The following is a 20,028-nucleotide window of genomic DNA, read 5'->3' as shown; positions in this document are numbered from 1 at the left end:
ACCCTCTCTAAAAACTTTCATAGTGTGACTCAGCAGCTTGATACCCCTATAGTTATTGCAACTCTGGACATCACATTTATTCTTGTACACTGGGACCATCAAGCTCCACTTCCATTCATTGGGCATCTTCTGCGTCCTAAAAATGACATTAAACAAACTAGTAAGCCACCCCAAGCCTGCCCGACCCGCTTCCTTCTAAATTTCCACTGGAATCCCATCCGGCCCAGTCACTTTACCTCTGATCATCTTCCGCATCACCCTCTCAACCTCCTCAACCTTAAAGCGCCTACAAAAACCAAAATCTCGTTGGTTTTGAGTTTTCGAACTCACCATGCACGATGTTCATGTCCCCATCGTCGTTTAAAAGATTATGGAAATATGTCTACCACCTAAGTTTAATACACGCTTCATCCACCAATATCTTACCTTCCTCGTCTTTCTCAAATATAAATAAAAGAAAATTGAATAATAACAGTAAAAAAAATAAATGAAAATATCATATGTAGCAAGGGCAAAGAGAAATTCTTATCGAAATTGCTTCTTCTTGAAGATCTCACTTTTCTTAGTAACAATGCAGCATAACACTAGAAGGTATTCTCGAGTACTTCTCATGGGATATAAAGTGAGAGAAGTGGGGGTTTCAATAGTAAGATTTCCATTAACCGTCCCCTTAATATCTCGCTTATACGTTGCCATCATTACTCGCTTTTTCAGCACGTTACGCCTAGATGATCTGTAACCGATCTGCAAGTAATGCCACATCTTTTCTTATTTGGGATTGACCGATTCTTCTTCTTTATTCGTACATGTGAGACTTTACGAAAAATCTTCTTGCGTTGACTCCTTAATTGACCCCATATAAACAATTTTGGTATCAAAGATCTCGGCTCAATTGATCTCGACCCATTCTTCAAATGACCTAAAGACCCTTCGATCCATCTAGGGATGGCAAATGGTGCAGGGCGGGGCGGTTGCGGGGCAAACCCGCGAAGACTCCAAGCCTCCTTGCCCCTCCCCGCAAAACAAAATTTGTTGTTTTTAACCGCCCCGCCCCGCCCCGCAAAAAACCACCCCGCCCATTTTACTAAAGACAAATATGTTTAACTGAAGAATAATAATATATTTAGGCCATAATGAAATGGTCTCAACTGAAAAAGACAAACAATTCTGCGAACTCCTTCAACACCTTCCAAGTTGTTTACTTTGTCAAACTAATTTAAGATATTGAATATTCCTGCTTACTACAACATCTCTGAAAACAAGAATACAGAAAATAAAATAAATTGGGGTATTACATATTTTCTTTTTAATTTGTGAAGATATAGGACTTGAACAAAAAAAAAATTGCAGAAAAAGGAAAAGGAAAAATGCTTGTAAATTACAACCCTATATACGGTTTTAGCTCAAAAAAAATAAAAATCTTGACTCGCGACCCGCCCCGCCCCGCATTAATTTTTTAAAAAGAAATTAGAACCCGCCCCGCCCCACCTCCGCAAACAATGTAACCCACCCCTCCCCGCGAATGCTGAAACCCGTCCCGCACCCGCACCGCTCCATTGCCATTCCTAGATCCATCGATTGTTTCCGTACTCAATTTGGCATCGCCCGCTATGTGTCATCAGTTGATTTGGCCATGTGATATGTCCACTTTTTTACCAATACACCAAGCAAGTTTTAAAAGAATTTCTTATGTTTACACAAAATTAATAAATGGATTCCATGTGTTTTTTAGTATATACTACTAGATAATTGAAAACGTTTCTCAACTGTCGCTTTCTTCAATCTCACCAAATCAAGAAAAGCATATGCCTTTTATATCAAGGAAATATCGCAAGTCCTTAGCTTGAAACGAAAAGTAAAAAAAAAAAAAAAAAAAAAATGTAGAACGAAAAAGAATCTAAGAAAGTATCCCAAAATCCCTAACTTATATAATCCTTGTCCTCTTGTTTTTTTCTTTGTGTTCTGTGCTGTAACCCCAAGCTCCCAATTCTGTTTTTTCTGCTCATTTAATTTATTTCTATTGATATTTTACAAAATCTGGGTTTCATGGATCAGTCCATTCCTGAAAAGTCCCTGTAATTAATTGGGCATTTTGGTGAGGAGGTATTGGTTAGATTTGTGAAATCAAGAACGCTTAGAATTTGAAGTTTTTTCTAGTTGGATCAGCATGAATCAGAATTAGAGTGTCACGATCAATATTTGCTGTGGTAATGGCTGCACCAAGGAGTATAGTGGTGGATACGGGTCGGTTTGATGAAGAGAAGAGGGTGGATATGTCGTGTGTTGCAGCTGAATTGGATTCGCCGACGGGAAAGAGGTACAAGGAAGGGAAGTTTCCATTGTCAAGGTGGGAATTTGGAGCAGCTTTTGCTGTTATTTTGGTGTTCTCAACAGGCTTGCTTTGCATTTACTTGTCAATGCCAGCTCCTGAGTATGCTCAACTTAAGCTGCCTCGTACCATCTCTGATCTCCGCATTCTCAAGTAGTCTCACTTTTCACTATTATTTGTCTCTGTGCTTCCCTCATTTATGATCTTTAGGTATTGTGTTTGGAAATTATGGGTTGAAGTTGACGGAATTGATTTATTTTACTTGTCAAATCAAATAGGAATTTTTCTGTGTAGATATTACAATTTACTTGACATAGCTTAACTCGATACATGTCATGCCGTAATTCTATACATGCCATGCCATAAGATTTGTGTGACTATAAAAGCTTCTCGTTGAGGGTAAAATGAAAGTTAAATTATTTTCAAATATAGAAACGTGTCATTCTTTTAGGAACATATTAATAAGGAAATAGTGTCACATAAAATGAAACAAAAGGAGTATTGTTTTGTATTTGAGGGAAAATTATATTCATACTTCAAGTGATTTTATTGTAAATATGCCTAGTCTGCAAGTTAGTGGTTCTTTTAATCGACTTTATAACTTATTCAAGGAAATGTAGAGTCATTTGAAAGTTACAATAGAGGTTGAGATAGTCTGTGAATTGGAGATCGAATTTTTTACTAGTTGTAACTTATCAGGAGAGCACTAACTGTTTGCAATGGCAGTAGACTGGCTCTAAAGTTGTATGACGAATATCCACGCATTTTTTAGGCCTCAAATGTTTTTGAGTTTCTGTTGGTTGTTCCTATTTGTATTGGGAAGTGGTTATTGTTGATGTCACGAAAATCTTGTTTCAATATTTGTACACCCCCCCCCCCCAAGTGATTACTGGATGGATTATGAGTTTCTCATTCACCTTAGATTCACCCTGCCCCCCTCAATAAGTGATGATAGTAATTTAAACAGAAGAAAGTAGGGGGAGGCTATATATTACCCTTGTTTTTCTGTTGAAGATGTTTAGGGTAGCACGTTTTTCATTTACAACAACAAAAAACCCAGTGTAATCCCACAAGTGGGGTCTGGGGAGGGTAGTGTATACGCAGACCTTACCGCTACCTTCAAGAAGGCAGACCTTACCCAATCATTTTGTTTCAAAGCTTGGACTCATCAGAAAATATTTTGGAGAAGAGGAGATCACTCTTTAGTTTTCTGATGAAAATATATGAGGCACGAAATATAAGCAAGTAATATTAAGAAAATCAAACAGGCTAGATACATATTGACCCTCAAACTTTTGGTTTGGCTCCGTGAATAACTATAATATTTGCAAGGTTGAGTAGCAAGAGAGAAAGTACGCATCGCCCCCAAGGCTTTACTTGTGGTAAAAGCACAACACATGATGTGTGCGTTAGGTGCACATCACATCATGGGTTCAAACCCTATTTCAGACAAAAACCTTATTATTTAAGTGGAGAATGGTTATCCTCCGGGTTTCAAACCTTGCAACACTGTGGATTACTCTGTTATCCAGAAAGAAAGAAAAAAGTAAGTTAGCGTCTAATAGTAGCATCTTTCTTACTGGTGGCTATCCTTATTTCTTCATCATCGCATGCTTGTACTGTTGCTCAATGATTGGAAACTTTCATGTAATTTCTGCTAATGGTGTTTTCTTTTCTAAATTTTTGTAAAAGTATTTTGATACGACACTAGATCTACAACAACATACCCAGTATAGTCCCACAAGTGGGGTCTGGGGAGGGTAATGTGTACGCAGACCTTACCCCTACCTGGGGAGGTAGAGAGAAAAAGTAACATCAGATAGTAGCAATCGGGAGCAACAATTTCCAGTAAAAGAGAGAAAGAATAGCATCAAATAGTAATAATCAGGGAGCAACAATTTCCAGTAGCATACAAAAACATTGGACTTTTTTGCTAAGTACCAGATATAATAACAGACTAAAAGGAAGTAAATTTCAACCAACAACAAGAATATTACTAGTACTACTGGTAACCTAGGAGAAACTCAAAACTACCTGTCAACCCACCACCTTAATCATCGACCTCCACATCTCCCTATCGCTAGTCATGTCCTCAGTTAGGTGAAGCACCGACATGTCCTGTCTAATAACCCCTCCCCAATACTTTTTTGGCCTACCCCTACCCTTACTCAAGCTCGCCATGGTCAACCTCTCACACCTCCTAACCGGGGCATCTATGTCTCTCCTTCTCACATGCCCAAACCATCGCAGCCTCGATTCCCGCAACTTGGCTTCCACTGATGCCACTCCCGCCTTATCCCTAATAACTTCATTCCCGATCTTGTCTTTCCTGGTATGTCCACACATCCATTTCAACATCCTAATTTCAGCCATGCTCATCTTGTGGACATGGGACTTCTTGACGGGCCAACACTCAGCTCCATACAACATAGCTGGTCTAACCACCACCTTGTAGAATTTACCCTTTAAGTCTAGGCGGCACATTCTTATCGCATAAAACCCCCGAAGCTAGCCTCCATCTTATCCAACCCGCTCCAATGCGGTGAGTAACATCCTCGTCAATCTCTCTGTTGCCTTGGATTATAGACCCAAGATACTTGAAACTATCTCTTGTGGGAATGACTTGAGTATCAATCTTAACTTCCACTTCTTCTTCATGCCTCTCATCACTGAACTTGCACTCGACCTACTCAACTTGAAACCTTTGGACTCCAGCGTTTGTTCCAAACTTCCAACCTAGCATTAACACCACCTCGCGTCTCGTCAATCAAAACTATGTCATCAGCGAATAACGTACACCACGGCACCCTCCCTTGTATGTGTCGTGTCAACACATCCAATGCTAGGGCAAACAAAAACGGGCTAAGGGCTGATCCCTGATGCAACCCCATCTCCATAGGGAAGAACTCTGAATCTCCTCCCGCAGTCCTCACCCGAGTCTTAGCACCTTCGTACATGTCCTTAATCACCCTAATGTACGCCACTGGGACTGCTGATCTCCAAACATCTCCATAACACCTCCCTCGGGACTTTGTCATAAGCCTTCTCTAGGTCAATGAGCACCATGTGCAAGTCCTTTTCCTCTCCCTATATTGCTCCACCAATCGTCTCACAAGGTGAATGGCTTCTATAGTTGACCGTCCCAGCATAAATCCGAACTGGTTCTCAAAGATAGATATACATGTCCTCACTCTCTGCTCCACCACCCTCTCCCACACCTTCATAGTGTGACTCAACAGCTTGATACCCCTATAGTTGTTGACACTGGATCTCATGCTTTGCGAGGTGTGTCCTTAATTTTTTCTGCTGGTTCCATTTTTGTTGGAATGTCATGACTCATTAGGTTATTTTGTTTCATTCAGGGATAACCTCGGAATGTATGCGGAAGTCTACCCGGCAAAATTCATTCTTGGTTACTGCTCAATATACATATTCATGCAGACATTTATGATTCCTGGGACAATTTTCATGTCCTTACTTGCTGGAGCACTTTTCGGCGTTTTCAGAGGGCTTCTCTTGGTTGTCTTTAATGCAACAGCTGGTGCATCGTCCTGCTATTTTCTGTCTAAATTGATCGGCAGGCCTATAGTTAACTGGATGTGGCCTGAAAAGTTGAGATTTTTCCAGGCAGAGGTCTGTAATCTTCTGAAAGTAATTACTAGTGATGTGCTACCTATTTCTACTATATTCATCATAGCTCTCAATTTGGTGCACACTAATGAGAAACTTTGTGGTTTCAGATAGCCAAGCGTCGGGATAAGTTGCTCAATTACATGCTTTTTTTGAGAATAACTCCAACATTGCCAAATCTTTTCATCAATTTGGCATCTCCTATTGTGGATATACCATTCCATACTTTCTTTTTGGCCACTGCAGTTGGTCTCATCCCAGCTGCTTATATTACAGTAAAGGTAAGTCTTTCTTCTGTTAGTAGTGGTTTCTATCTTCCATTTCTTTCTTTTTTTCTTCTTCCCCTCTTTCTCTTCAGCTTTCTTGTCTGTATTTTCTGTTCCTTGAAGTTGTTTAGACTATTGTGTCCTAGAAGAGATTATTGGTACGTTGAAAAGAACTGTAACGTGGTTCTCCAAAAAGAGATTATATTTATAGGGAGTATAAGATAAACTGTAATCCAATTGTTTGCTGGCAGGAGGGTTAGCTGTCATATGATAATTTGTGACATTTTATGGGAGTGAATGAGGTAAGGTTATCAAGAGTCTTGTTTGGTAATTCTCAAAATAGTAAGCTATACTGGGTGAATGGACTGAGAAATATAGGGCATAAAAATATGTCAAAATACTCTTTAGTTGAATAATTTGGCGATTGATCCAGGCGGCAGATCCCAACTAGTGCAGCCAACTAGACTTGGGCAGGACTCGAGGCTGAGCTGGCACATTTAACATTTTGGTTGAGATGATATCAGATGAATTGCTTGTGATGTACAACCATTTGTATGACTGCAACCTCATAAGTGCTGCTTTCATTCTTCACATTGTCAGGCCGGCGTAGCACTTGGGGAACTGAAGTCTGTCAAAGATCTATATGATTTCAAGACGTTGTCTGTGCTTTTCCTCATTGGTGCTCTCATAATTTTGCCAACCGCCTTGAAGAGGAAGCGAATATACGAATAGAGTTTTCGACCAGCAGATCACCTTGTAAAGGAACTTTAACATATGTATTACGACTTCACAGCAAATTTGAGGCAGGACCGAGGTACAGCCCTTCATTTTCCAGTACGGTGGAAAGGCAGTTTCATGTGATGACAGGTTTAATCAGGAGGGTTGATAATTGTTATATACTGTGTTCTTCGCCCATTTTTTATGTTAACCATTTACTCCCTGTCATCGGTTGACGCCGAAGTGATAGAATATACTACTACTCCCTATTTACTGCAATGCCAAAAGTAACAGACAGTAAATAGATTCTGATTGTAAGATGAAAACATTGTCATTGCAATTACCTTCATAGTGGAACACGGTGTTGTTTGATCTTATGGATTATTTTTCGATAAATAGATCAATAAAGTTTGCAAAATTTGGTCAAATGCATGAAGCTGTGAAAGGCAGCAACTGGCCAAGGAGCTCATTACATCCCTTTTATGCTCTAAAATGCTTGTTAAGGATTGTACTCAGTTGCTTGTTTTATGGCTGCTTTATTATTATGCATGTAACAGATTTGAACATCTCCAAATGATTGAATCGCCACTAATATTGATGTAAAGTGTTTGTGTTGTGTCGTCTATTTCATGAGAATCCAATACTAAAGGAGAATATGGTTGTGATTTAGGCTAAAATCATTATTCTTAGATGAAATAATAAGATAAAAATGAAGCTTTTTCTTAGGAATGTAAGTACTATGATCCACGTCATATTTTCTTAATTTGACAAGGTGCAATTAAAGAAGTAAACATTACACCCCCATAGTATGGAAAAAGTATATCTGAAAAACAAATCAAATATAAAGTTGGTAATATCCATTATGTATATAACTAACTCCTTTAACCGACTTTGAGCTTCTGAATCATAAGAAGTAGAATTTGAAAAACAAAAAAACATTGGGTTTAAAATTTCTTTTTTTTTAATAATCAAGAAATCTTTGAGGGTCGTTGGCACAAGGTTCGAAATTCGGTGGACAATGAACCTGTCGTTTTATCCTTTCCACTTAATACCAGGCTTGTGTTGCATTTTAAAATTTCAAGGAGCTATTATTACAAAATGAAGAGCAATCTCCTATTGATCTTTGACACTGTCACTGGCTCCAAGAGCATCTGCGAGGTTGAAATTTAAATTGCCTCTCATTGTTCTGGCTGCCAGTCCTGTATTTCCCTTCTTCATCATAGTTGCAAATTCCCCATAATCTATGCGTCCATCCTGCCAAACCATATAAAAAAAGAGAGAGAGAGAGAGATTATTAACTAGGGAATCCTCAAAACCCACTCTTTAAGTTTGGATTCTTGCATTTAACATTCTAGTTATTGGAATAGTTTCACAATTAATCCTGATTTTTACCTTCTTTGGTCAACTAGCCTAGGGTGTTAGGGGAATAACTAGAATTGCAAACATGGTCCCAAGGAGGGAGGGTGCATCGAACTCGATGGGTTAATTAACACTTAAAGAAGTGCATGGACATAATTTATATTTTTATTTGTCCAATTTTGCACATAATTGGGACATTAGTTGTCCAATTTTCTATTTGCATGAAATGTTTTGGCATAATTAAATGGATAGGATAAATGGGCAAGCACATTATCCATCGAGTTTCAAGAAAAAATAAAATATCTTTTATAGTCATGGATTATATATCAACTCTTGAGAATCAAACACATTAACGTCTTGTCATATCATAAAAGAGTGGTTTAGAGTTATGGGGACTTACATTGTCTATATCAATCTCTTTGATAATATCTTCCAATTTAGCGTCACCAAAGCCAAAATCTTGGCAAGCTTGTTGAAGCTCATCAATGGTGATGTAACCACTACCATCCTTGTCAAAGTAGGAAAATGCAGCAAGAAGATTCTCCTCCCTCTCCATCTTGTTCAAATGCAATGTCGCAGCTATGAATTCACCATAATCGATAGTGCCATTGTTGTCAAAGTCAGCCTACAGAAAACATTGTGGCATGTCATTTGCCACTTATGTGAATGGACTATAATCCCTGGGGGAGATAACTAATCCTGCCTTTATCTACTGAACAAAACCTACTAAAGGAATTTCATGAATAGTCGATATGGAGTTAAATAAAGAGATAGAATAAAGAACAAGTACCGCATTCATCAAGGCCCTGATTTCGGACTCCGTTAGATCAGATCCTACTCTTTTCAAACCATGTTTTAGTTCCTCATATGTGATTGTTCCAGAGTTGTCTGTGTCAATCATCTTGAACAATTGCTTTAGGCCGCCTATTTCTTCCTCTGAAAGCCTTTCTGCTATGACCTGTTTATATAGTAATCAGTGTACGCATGCGGAGTCTGAGCTAGGTATACTTCATGTATTATAGAGTAATTGACTCATAAAAGATAGTTTTTAGTTTTGTTTGGTCCCAAGAATCTCAAGTAGATTCCTTGCTGAATCATGCAGAAATAGGCAATATACTTGATGGCACCAGGTTTTTCAATAGGAGTTGCATATATTTCAGATTGCATGATCTCTTCTACAATATCAAGATACACATTAAAGTCCAAAAGTTTTCATGATTCATTTTTTTAGCTCATTAATTGAAAACAGACACCAAGTTCAGATTCCCGAATGATAACGCACTTGGGAAAACCCAAACAGCAGATGATAAAGCTGTTTTTAGGTACCCTGTGCAGAACAGCATTGCGCAAGTTCCACGATCCAAATTCCATCCCTTTCAACGTTGAACAGATCATAAAATAGAGTAAGCATGTTGATCCATTCACAAGTGGAATTATCTTGACAACAGACGAACACAAACAACTTGCATATCTACACATGATCCATAATCCACATAAAGAGGCCAAATTAATAACCCGACATATCCTCATACCACTGCTAGTGCTGCAATACTTATGTTTCTATTCAAATCTAAGAATCTCGGCATATGAGCATCAAATATACTAAAGCAGAACAAAAAATTACAGCTAAAAAGTTAACTGAGAGAAAAGAAGGAAATCTAGTAAAAGAATACTCACTCGTAAAGCCATCTTCTTGAGTTTGTTCATATCACAGAACTGCTTTAGGCGCGATAAAACTGCAGAACCCAAGGGTCTGTCTGGAGCAACGTTGTCGTCCACAATCCAAGGATGACCTAAACAACGAACAAATTAAATAAACATGCTGAGGATGAAATTATATATTGATTTTGCAACTTCCGTTAAAAGCTTAACACACATAGAACTTGATGTGCAGTTATTCGTGCTCTAGGATCCCTGGTGAGCATCTTCTTTACCAAATCTTTTGCACTATTCGAAATGTGAGGCCAAGGTTCTGATTCAAAATCTATCTTTCCTTTCAATATCTGTCGGAATATACCATTGTCCGTCTCTGCAAGCCAAAATTTGAGAAAAGAAAATCAAGGAATTTAGTTAGATAGAGAGAAGTAGACAATCAGCATTCGATCTTCCTGTCTAATAAAGAAAGAAGATACAAAATTACCAACATTGCAAAATTTACCAGCCCAGAAAGGTGGAACCCCACATAATAAGATGTAAAGGATGACTCCAGCACTCCAGACATCTATTTCAGGCCCATAGAATTTGTGCAATACTTCAGGAGCAACATAATAAGGACTTCCGACAACATCCGAGTGATACTGCCCTGCGAAAAAAATTTAGTTTATGTTGTTAGAGCACATTCAAATAGTCCAATATCACACCACAATCACGGACGATCAGCTAAAAATGATTGAATCATACATTGAAAGGGAACGATGCCATGTTTGAGACGAGACTGAATTAACACAAAGTTCATAAAGAAATTTATATTTGGTTCAATGTTATGCAGTTGACTTTATGTCCCTATTGTTTAACTCACGTAAGGGTTCCTTTCTCCCGAATTTCCACTACATTGCTAATTTGCATATAAGCTTTTGCTCCAATTACATCTCAAAACATTGTTGAAAGACAAAGCAAATGAATTTAACAAGAAGTCATAGCGAAAAATCCGATTCTAAAATGGAAACAGGACATGATCACCTAAGAATAATAGGTGCTCAGCAAATTTAATTTTAGATGAACGACATATAGGAAGGAGCGTTGTATTATATCTGATAGAAGGTGAATGGCAGAGTTCAATCAACAAAAATAAGAAAAGTATGATCGAAACGAACCAGGTTTATAAAAAATAGACAAGCCAAAATCAGTAGCCTTAAGCTTGGCATCTTCATGAGAGGTATCAAAGAGGAAATTCTCAGGTTTGAGATCTCTATGCATGACACCAAGAGAATGACAAGCCTCCACAACCTTAACAATAGTGTTCATCAATTGTGCTGCTTTCTTCTCACTAAAATGTCCCTTTTCAACAATCCTATCAAAAAGCTCCCCACCTTTACACAATTCCATAACAATATGGACAAACAGATTGTCCTCATATGTCCCTTTAATCCTCACTACATAAGGGTGTTCAGATAAATGATGCATTATCTGTATCTCTCTCCACACATCCTCATAATCTTCCCTGCATAATAGCTTCCTTTTTGGGATTGATTTGCACGCATATTCAACCCCTGTTGCATTTTCTATGCATTGGTATGTTGTCCCAAATTGCCCTTGCCCTAGTTTCTTCCCAAGAGTGTACTTTTCCCCTATTCTTGCTGTTTCGTATGGCAGGACATTCTGAGATGCCCTACCTTTCTTCATTTCTGTTGTGCTATTTGGGATTTCCATTGAATGAATATTCTTGATGTCTAGCTGCTTTTGTTTCTTGATATTGGAAATTACGAGAAAAATTGTTATTTTCTTGATCTTTGTTAATGGTTTTCTGGCGTGGAATGTGGTGGCTATAGTTGACTTGGGTTGGGGTCGTGTTATTTATTGGAAGGCAGTTTAGGTGGGAGTCACGTCCCATTATCAATCACTATATTTTTTGTTTTCTTTTCCTATTCCTATTTGCGTGTGAGGTAACAAATAAAAAGTTTGACTGTACTTAAAATATCTAAAGAATAGTATACTATTTAAATAATTTGTGTATATATTTTGTATCGGAAATTGTTTTTATCTGAGAAAATGTGAAAGTATACTTTTCGTTATAGAAAAGGTAGAGTTTAGATATATTCTAGTTACAAATTTTAATTTAAATACTTTAGTGTGAGTCTGGAACTTAAGTAGCAACTTTTTAGACTCAAGAGAACATAATAGGTGCATAAAAAAAATTGTGTATCATTTTATACATAGCGCATATTTTTACGTATACTATACGTTATAGCGCATGTAATACATGTGCTAAGCACTTCAATTTTGCATGTAATGACTGTCATGATAATTCACTAGTATAACGCATGTAATACATGCATTATACACATATTGCATTTATTACATGTGCTATATATTCATTTTTTTTTAACTTTTTAAATGATAACTCTAATAATTGTACGACAAGCACTTATTTGTATCGACATTTTTCAGGTGCCAAAGGCACTTATATTTGCTTGCTTAAGGTCGAATGTTCATACTTGAAAAGATTATTCTTGAGTGAATTTGAACCAATTTACTTTGTTCTTCGGCATCCTTTATACGTCTTCATCATCATCAATCTATATAAAATTCTCTTTGAATCTTTCAGCAATGTCTGATGAGTGAAGAGTTAGGGTTGCATTATATTAGTGCGGCAAGACTGTGGTGGTGAATAATTTAATACAATATAGCTATTCTCCACAGTGCATTGTTAAGTTGCCACTCACATTAAAATACCACACATTAGGAGCTCTGATTTGTAAAAGAATAAGTGTGAGTAAACGTTCGGTTTATCTTAAGATAATCAAAAGATGTCTGTATTGGCTTACTCCATAAGGTATAGCTTATTATGCCGAGTTTAACCTCGATAATGATGAAACTCTGCAAGATTATTTGAGGACTACAAATGAACATTGGGATGTTCTTGTGATAAGCATGTTAGAAATATACGTAAAGTCCGAAGACATCAACAGGACTAATGTTCCGCAAACTACATCTAACACTCAATTATGTGGAGGTATTTTTGGAGTTGTTTTATCTTAACAGGCTCCGTATGAAAGAGTCTGACCTTGTCTAAACTTATCTCTACAGATTAACGAGGAGCAAGGACACAAATTCTCGCCAATGCAACATCATGAAGGGTTGCCAAGTTTACATAATTCATAGGCTGAGTGGTAAATGGCAACTTACTTTGTTGTAGTATAACTAGTTGTTTTATGTGTATAATAATAATAATAATAATAATAATAATAATAATAATAATAATAATAATAATAATAATAATAATTCGTATTTCTTTCATAGGGGTTACCAGCCGGATATAAATTTTACTGGTTATGAACCAACCAACAGTGGAAATCTACATATTTTTGAAAGTATGAATCATATTGGTTGACGAGCACAAAACACAGCACGACATTGATGTTCTCTAGCCAAAGATAGTATAGTTTAATTATCGTCTTCACAGGGATTAAATTTAAATAATGTTCAAGTAATTCTGGCTTAGACATTATTCAGGATAATTAAAAATTTGGTTGAAATGATTATGAGCTAAAATTAAATATTAAAACTAAAGCAATTAACAATTAATTACAGAAACACAAGAGTTGAAAAACACAAAAATAATCAACAGAAGAAATAAGGGTCGTGACAGAATAGGTGCAAGATAGCTATTTTGGATCTAACTCTAGTTAAATTCACTTCTAATGTTCTAATGGTTCTCACAAATTTACTCGATGATTAGTTCAATCGTATAGTCAAGATTTCTCTCTCTATAAATTCTAACTCTACTAGGTAAACTAATATAAAGCACAATGAAGGTATGCAAGAACATGTTAATGGACTAGTCTTTAGGAAATCGTCTCTCGAATATTCTCTGTCACGACTTAAAACCCAACCAGCCGTGGGGGCACCTAACATACTTTCAAGGCAAGCCGGACATAACAATAAAGAACCAAAATAGCAGAAATTATAAAAATAATATAAATTTGAATCCTCAAATAACATAATAGTGCTAATACAAGATAACTCCCCCTCCCCCCCTTCTCCCAGAACTGATAAATACAGAGTCATGAGCTCTAATAAAAAAATACAAGTCTGAAATGACCAATATAATAATGTCTGAAATAAAGACAACATTACATAAGAAATGAGACGCCAAAACTGCGGTCAAGAATGCAGTTCTACCTCATCCCTCAGCAGTCAACTTTGCCACTAGCCTCGGCTACTGATGACTGGGTCTGACACCTAAATCTACACAATTAAGTGCAAAGTATAGTATGAGTACAACCAACTCAGTGTACTCAGAAAGTATCATAGCTAACCTCAGCAGGGCGAAAGAAGCAAGAACTATAAATAATACTTGTTATAACCTGTACAGTTTCATCAATATAACAAGTACAGAACAACAATGTGATCAAATCATAAAGCACAAAAAGAACCATCTATGTGTACACAATTACTCAAGTTCCCTACTCAGTCAATGATATATAAAGATGATATGCAAATAAATCAGATAACTAACCACGGAAATTGCAAATAAAGATGAAATGCAATATCCAAAACAAACACTAGTCAGATTTCCTCCATATTTCCATATCCGCACTAGATCACTAATCAGGTTTCTCAATTTCGGGTGTACACCATCAAGCAAGAAAAATGAGAGGGTTACCCTAGGGGATGGATCCATATCCACACGTTGCATGGATAACTCATGTGCTGCACGGACAGCTTACGTACTAATAATATCAACCATACGAATAACTCATGTGCTGCATGGACAACTCACATGCCAATAATATCAACCGCTAAGTCACATGTTGTACGGACAACTCACGTTCCAATAATATTAATATATGGATTCGCACGGACAACTCACGTGATGCATGGACAATTCACGTGTCAATAATCACAATCTGTATGGAACAGTCACAAGTCCAATATCACAATCCGCCCGGCATGGTCACAAGCATCCAGTCCAAATCATATCACACAGAAGCAAATATACAAGAATACATGTATATGATGAATGAATATCAATTTTATGCTCATGGACTGGTATCATAACATGCTAAAGTGTAGGCAAGTATATGTGTGCTATCATAGCTCAAATCGGCAGTTTCATCACAATAATGGCAATCATCAAGTTCGTTTAGAAAATTAGCCACTATGCAACCTCAAACATGGATCAAATAGGTCACACCAAGGTTACAAATATGAGAAAGATCACATCTTCAAGCTTAACAGTCAAAACAAGGAATATCATAGTCTAAGCACTATCCTGAGCATGGATAATTACCCGGGTGTGTGCATATGGGTTCAGACCCCACACATCTGTGCACCCATTACACGTAGCTATCATAAATAACTCAGGCAACTAGTGCATCAACCAAATTTAGGTAAGATATTTACCTCAAGCAAGCTAAATTAGTACTCCAAAAAGCCCTTCCCTCGCGAATCAACCTTCGGATGAGCCGAATCTAGTCAAAATGACTTAATATAGTCAATAAAAGCTATACGAATAGAATCCAAATGATAAAAATAAAATATTTAACCCAAAATCAAAAAGTCAACCCAAAAGGTCAACCTCGGGTCCACACCTCGGAACCCAATCAAACTCACAAATTCCGAAAACCCATTTAATTATGAGTCCAATCATACCAAAATCATCCAATTCCAACCTCAAATTGACCTTCAAATCTTCAAATTTCTTTTTTGAAAAGTTTTCACAAAATCCCCAATTTCTCTACTTCAAATCACCAATTAAATGATAAAAACATGAATGGAATCATGATTACTGGATAAATCCGAGTCAAAAACACTTACTCCAATCCAAATCATAAAAGTTCCCTCCAAATTGCCCAAAATCGAGCTTTCTAACTCAAAATGTGATATAATAACTAAACCCTCGAATTAGAGCTTAAAAACAATTTGCCCGGGCATTTTGCCTTTCGTTACCGCAGACAGTCCCTCACGATCGTGAAGAACAACTTCTAGCTCCTCCAAAAGATTCAATGCGAATGCGAGCTCAGAGTCGTGAATGCGAAGCACCACACGCTCTAGAACTACGCGAATGCGGAAACAACATCGCGATCCCGAAGGCTTATGCCTGACACCCCGGCTAAACTCACTCTACTACGCGAACGCCCTTTCGCGGCCGCGAAGACCACTGCCATGCAAAGCTTCGCGAACACATCATAGCTTCACGAACGTGGAGAACATTTTGCCTGCCACCCAGAACACTCTACTTGATCGCGTCTTACTCCTCGCGATCGCGAAGGAGAAAACCAGACATCAGATATCAGCGATTCGAAACTTGGAGAAATGGTCTGAAACACACCCGAGGCCCCTAGAACCCCATCCAAGCATACTAACAAGTCCTAAAATACAATACGAATTTACTCTAAACCTCAAATCATATCAAACAACACCAAAATTACGAATCACACTCCAATTTAAGCCTAATAAACTAATGAACATTTTCTAAATCAATACTAATGGCGAACAAGCCTAAACACCTCGGAATAACCTCACATTTTGTACACAAGTCATAAATGACACAACGAACCTACTATAACTCTCGGGACCGAAATCTGAACCTCTATATAAACAAAGACAACTCTCGGTCAAACCTTCTAACTTTCGCCAAAATGCACCAAATCAACCTATGGACCTCCAAATCCAAATCCGAACATATGCCTAAATCCAAAATCATCATACAAAGCTATTGAACCCTTCAAAACTCCATTATAGGGTCATCTACATAAAAGTCAAACTCTGATCAACTCTTTCAACCTTGGAACTAAGTGTCCCAATTCACTCAGAAACCATTCCGGAACCAATCCAGCCACCCTGGCAAGTCACATAACTACAAATGAACATAGAAAAAGCAATAAATTGGGGAACATGACTACATTACACAAAACAACTAGTCGGGTCATTACATTTATCTAACTTGATTTAATCAACAACTTAACAAGCTAATTCGATTACTTAAAAGAATCATTACATTAAAACCTAACTAAATAATGCAAAGATAATCACCCAAAATATTTCTCTTTTGATTAAATAATTTTGTGTACAAAATTGCAATTAATTCAAAACTCCATAAACGAATTCATGCAAAATAACTAGAGTTAAAATCCACAAAAATCAATCAAAATACTGTATTTGTTAAACTGTAAAGTAAAATACTTCTTAATCACGGAGAAAGTCACCACAAATAGAGTTAAAGAATAAGAAAACATGAATTTAATCCAAACTCGGGTGTTGAGTTGAGGAAATAATGATGAATCCTTGTGCATTCGAGTCTCCAATGCTCTTCCAATCTTTCGTGGGTCAAAAGTCCCCTCAAAATCATATATTTGATGTATTTATATCATGTAAATGCGGGTTCAGACGGAACTACCCTTTTCAAGCCTAAGTGGAAAAATACTCTGACAAAATTGCACAGGTGCAATGCAGGGTGCGCGCCAGTGGAGAAGTTCAGCGAGCAGGTTTCTTGTCAGGCAGGCCCATTGCACTACCGCGTCGTGCCTCGCGGCTCCCCATGCAGTGCAGTAGTGCAAAGTTCTCAGAGTAGACTTTTTTTTCTCACTTTTTGATATCTAGACTTGGTCATCAACCCCGAACGCAATCCTAGGTTAATTCCTTGAGCTTTTACTCAAACTTTAAAGCTCCTAATTATTTGATTTAGCTCCAAAATATCTTCTTAACTCGGAATTGTTTCTTGCATGCATAAAACACGTAATAAATACAAATCACCATCATTTAAGCTCAAACACGAGTAAAGTGCAGTAATTAGAGTGCAAAATACGACTAAATATATGGGTTTCTATCCTACCATAAACACCCCTACTTAAACCATTGCTCATCCTCGAGCAATCAAACTACGCTTCACATAGAGACAACTTTCTCATCAAACAACCTCCCTGACTCATCATGCCAAAAATAATTAAAGCAAATGAAGCACCATACTGTAACCACTCAGCCCTAAAACCCCACTCCCAAGCATCACGTGCTTTTTCAAAACCTTCTCACTTACTCTAATCCAAATACCAAAGACTTTACCTTCCTTTTGCAAATCATATGCCCTCACAACAAAAATAAAGAGTAGTTCTGTCACGACCCATTTTCTGGACAAGCCGTGACTGGCACCCGATCACTAAACATGACCGAGCGAACCATCTGTGCTTATCAAATCTATTTTATCATCAAACTTTATATGCAACAAGGCAATACTTTAATCAAGTACATTTGATTAATTTAAATATTTAAAATGAATCAACTCCAAAGCTTTATTCGTAGTAACTACTGAAATACTACTAAGTTATTATCCAAAAGCATCTGAATCTTAACCGACCGACTGTGTCTATGAAGCCTCTACAGATAAACTGACGCACTGCTCAGGACATGAGATTTCCTGGATAGTTCTCTAAGTAAACAAAGAAATAACTAAATAAAAATGACTTTAAGGAATACTCTACGAACAAAAGCGGAGCTCACCAATAGCACTGGAAGGGAGGAAAGTCATAAACTGTAGCCTGCCCGCCTGCAAAACCGATTCATACGTTGTACCACAGACCAACGTAGGTTCCCAAAAGAGAACGTCAATATCATCCATTGTACTCAGTGAGTCTCAACGATAGGGGACGAAACTTTAATAAAATATACATTGCGAGCAAAGACTCTAAATGCATGGTAAACATAAAGATTCTAAGAAGAATTCTAAAATAATTGCATAATAGCACTTTATGAATATTCTAAAAGAAGTTCTTTTTTTTCTTTTAAAAAAAAAATACTTTACTTCGTGCTTCGGGAGTTCCAACTATCCTAACTTATTTCTGTCTTAGTCACCGTCTGATTGCCACGGGTTCGATCCCAACCTGATCGAATAGGCCCAATCCACGAGGTTCCACTCGCTTCATGGTTCTCAGCGCTCATGTACCATACCTTAGCTTGGCTAGGAAAATTCTCAGCAACGAGACCCTCGGCTCGTGTGCTCCCTATTTTGGCACAAGTAGTTTTAGGAAATCAATGCCTTGGTCAGGACCCTCGGCCTGAACGATGACCCCTTCTCAGATAGAGGATACTCCCAAAAATCTTTTCTTTCTAAAATTTCTTTTTGTGACTTTTCAAGTTTAAATCTTTCAAACATACTTATTATGGAATCCTTAAAGGTAAGGTATGGTATAAGAATGAAACAAACATTCAAAATTATTTTTAAAGATTCTTGCTTCTTCATGAATTTTCAACATGAAAATGGCATATAAGAATAACATAAAAATATGAAAATTTATGCACATATATCAAAATAATCATCTAAACTTTAGCTATAAAATAATTCTAAGCTAATAGGTACCTACTCACTCCAATTAAGTATATATTAGCTCTTTTATGCAATTCATCAAACACCTTGTATGCATGCTTCTGTGAGTTAAACCACTTTAATAAAGGGGTATATCAACTCACCTCAAAACTACTTGAGCCAATACGTAGGCCCCAGTCCAATTTATACTCGTCAAACAATTGATTATACAACAACTAGTGCATTTGGATTAATTTCAAAGTTTCACACCCAGATATGGAACTTACTGCTGATACATAGGAAGAAGGGAATTAACTATTCAATTCTTGCCTATTACTACTATAGGATAATTGACAATAGGGAATTTTATATACCTGAGTTTAAAAATAAGTGAGTTATGAAGAACCCTAGAATTTTCGAGCAATTTCAAGCTGCCTTTGTTCGATCCGTGCGTCTGCGTTTATGCGTTCTCTAAGGCATTAAGCCTTTTTTTGTTTTGTTTTAGTGGAATAAGGCTTCTGCCCTTCTGAATGAGAATTACGTATTTCTCGTTCCAAGGCTTTAAGCTTTTGTTTTGTTTTGTTTTATTATTTTATTTGTTTTCCCCTTTTTTTCTTTTTTTCTTTTGACTTAACTAGTATTTAATTATTCCTACTTTTAATAATTAATAATATTAAAATTATTAATATTCCCCTAATTGTACATACATTTATTTATAAATAGAGAAGCAACTCAAAATCAATCACAAGGATTTTAATCCGTAATAG

At 37.2% G+C, this 20,028-nt stretch overlaps 2 protein-coding genes across 4 annotated transcripts; one reads left to right on the top strand and one right to left on the bottom strand.

Annotated features, from left to right (window-relative positions):
- Window positions 1–1,840: 1,840 nt before the first annotated feature.
- On the top strand, window positions 1,841–7,319 carry LOC104231541 (uncharacterized membrane protein At4g09580-like). 3 transcript variants are annotated; one of them, XM_009784553.2, is made up of 4 exons: window positions 1,841–2,482; window positions 5,692–5,962; window positions 6,070–6,240; window positions 6,826–7,319. In XM_009784553.2, exons 1-4 carry the CDS (start codon window positions 2,211–2,213, stop codon window positions 6,955–6,957), a joined length of 846 nt encoding a protein of 281 aa, XP_009782855.1. In that variant the 5' UTR covers window positions 1,841–2,210; the 3' UTR covers window positions 6,958–7,319. The 3 variants fall into 3 exon arrangements, with proteins under 3 accessions (XP_009782855.1, XP_070028148.1, XP_009782856.1); XM_070172047.1 differs by lacking the exon at window positions 6,826–7,319 and adding an exon at window positions 6,659–6,789 and having other exon boundaries at window positions 1,847–2,482; XM_009784554.2 differs by having other exon boundaries at window positions 1,848–2,347.
- A 561-nt stretch (window positions 7,320–7,880) lies between these two features.
- LOC104231540 (calcium-dependent protein kinase 11-like) lies at window positions 7,881–11,826 on the bottom strand. Its single transcript, XM_009784552.2, has 7 exons — window positions 11,115–11,826; window positions 10,460–10,603; window positions 10,178–10,330; window positions 9,979–10,094; window positions 9,092–9,259; window positions 8,702–8,926; window positions 7,881–8,196 (listed from the first exon to the last, which is right to left on the bottom strand). The coding sequence occupies exons 1-7, from the start codon at window positions 11,668–11,670 to the stop codon at window positions 8,056–8,058; spliced, it is 1,503 nt and encodes a 500-aa protein (XP_009782854.1). The 5' UTR covers window positions 11,671–11,826; the 3' UTR covers window positions 7,881–8,055.
- Between the last annotated feature and the right edge of the window lie 8,202 nt (window positions 11,827–20,028).

The sequence above is a fragment of the Nicotiana sylvestris genome, chromosome 4 (genome assembly GCF_000393655.2).
Source record: "Nicotiana sylvestris chromosome 4, ASM39365v2, whole genome shotgun sequence".
In the NCBI taxonomy this organism is placed as follows: Eukaryota; Viridiplantae; Streptophyta; class Magnoliopsida; order Solanales; family Solanaceae; genus Nicotiana; species Nicotiana sylvestris.
The sequence above is the reverse complement of the archived record's forward strand: the minus strand, read 5'-3'. Positions and strand labels throughout refer to the sequence as shown.

What these genes read in the sequence shown, in the direction of transcription:
- LOC104231541 (XM_009784553.2), top strand. Translation starts at nt 2,211, where the DNA reads ATGGCTGCACCAAGGAGTATAGTGGTGGATACGGGTCGGTTTGATGAA. An exon ending in TCTGATCTCCGCATTCTCAA is followed by an intron (nt 2,483 to 5,691) that starts GTAGTCTCACTT and finishes TGTTTCATTCAG; the next exon opens with GGATAACCTCGGAATGTATG. An exon ending in CTGCTTATATTACAGTAAAG is followed by an intron (nt 6,241 to 6,825) that starts GTAAGTCTTTCT and finishes TCACATTGTCAG; the next exon opens with GCCGGCGTAGCACTTGGGGA.
- LOC104231540 (XM_009784552.2), bottom strand. Translation starts at nt 11,670, where the DNA reads ATGGAAATCCCAAATAGCACAACAGAAATGAAGAAAGGTAGGGCATCT. An exon ending in GGTTCCACCTTTCTGGGCTG is followed by an intron (nt 10,331 to 10,459) that starts GTAAATTTTGCA and finishes TTTGGCTTGCAG; the next exon opens with AGACGGACAATGGTATATTC. An exon ending in AACTGCACATCAAGTTCTAT is followed by an intron (nt 10,095 to 10,177) that starts GTGTGTTAAGCT and finishes TTCGTTGTTTAG; the next exon opens with GTCATCCTTGGATTGTGGAC.